The sequence below is a fragment of the Acyrthosiphon pisum genome, chromosome X (assembly GCF_005508785.2).
Source record: "Acyrthosiphon pisum isolate AL4f chromosome X, pea_aphid_22Mar2018_4r6ur, whole genome shotgun sequence".
Classification (NCBI taxonomy): domain Eukaryota; kingdom Metazoa; phylum Arthropoda; class Insecta; order Hemiptera; family Aphididae; genus Acyrthosiphon; species Acyrthosiphon pisum.
The window spans coordinates 94,525,840-94,526,709 of record NC_042493.1 but is presented as its reverse complement, the minus strand read 5'-3'; the positions used below and the strand labels follow the sequence as shown (position 1 = coordinate 94,526,709).

At 29.0% G+C, this 870-nt stretch overlaps 1 protein-coding gene across 1 annotated transcript; it reads right to left on the bottom strand.

Annotated features, from left to right (window-relative positions):
* Positions 1–80: 80 nt before the first annotated feature.
* Positions 81–506, bottom strand: LOC115033336. Its single transcript, XM_029485691.1, has 2 exons — positions 326–506; positions 81–252 (listed from the first exon to the last, which is right to left on the bottom strand). The coding sequence occupies exons 1-2, from the start codon at positions 483–485 to the stop codon at positions 83–85; spliced, it is 330 nt and encodes a 109-aa protein (XP_029341551.1). The 5' UTR covers positions 486–506; the 3' UTR covers positions 81–82.
* Between the last annotated feature and the right edge of the window lie 364 nt (positions 507–870).

Here is an 870-nt window from a genome sequence, read left to right as displayed (position 1 = left end):
TTTTTAGATACATCAATAATAATAATAACAATATTTAAGCACAAAAGTGAATAACATTTATATTTAAATACATAATAGAATATTACTTTTTCCCACACGAGCCACATATGTCTGGAATAATAACACTTTTTTGAGTAAAATTGTGAGCTCTATTGTTCAATTTATTAAGTGCTGAACTTGAATGTATTGTGTTAGGAATATTTTGATTATTTTCATTACCATATGGATCAGAGTCAAATGAATCCAAAGAATCTATTCAAAAATCAAATTTTATATTAGTTATATAACAAATGTGATTCTTTGTAAAATATTATTGATATCTTACCAGATATAGGTGGTGCACTGGGTGTTGGAAAAAGGTTAGATGGTTTGGTTTCAATAATAGATTTTGCACTGATATTTCTTGTGAATGGCTGCATTGTCACAGTAGTGGTTGCAACTATTTGAGTTGACGAGGTAGTTGTAGTAGTCTGTAAGCCAAGCATATGACTTGTAAGTACTCAATTCATAAAATAAAATATTAAAAAAACACGTCTAAAATAATGTCACGCGGGTGTTAGACGAAAACAGAAAATCATGGTATCAAATGCCCTTAATTACACTATTACAGTAAATAAAGTAAATATTAATACTACTAATAAGACATCTGTCATTAACCATTTACGTAATATATCCACGCAATCACACCAAACTTTATTATTCACTTTTGAGTGATGACCAGGGCTTGGAAGTTGTAGCAAATGCATATTTTTCTTGGTTCTTCCTAGAACATCCAAAGTAAGATACAAATATGTATCACACTTCTCTGATGTCATACACGAAATTGTATTTTGCTATTTTTTGCATATTTACTGTTTTTATTGCTATTTT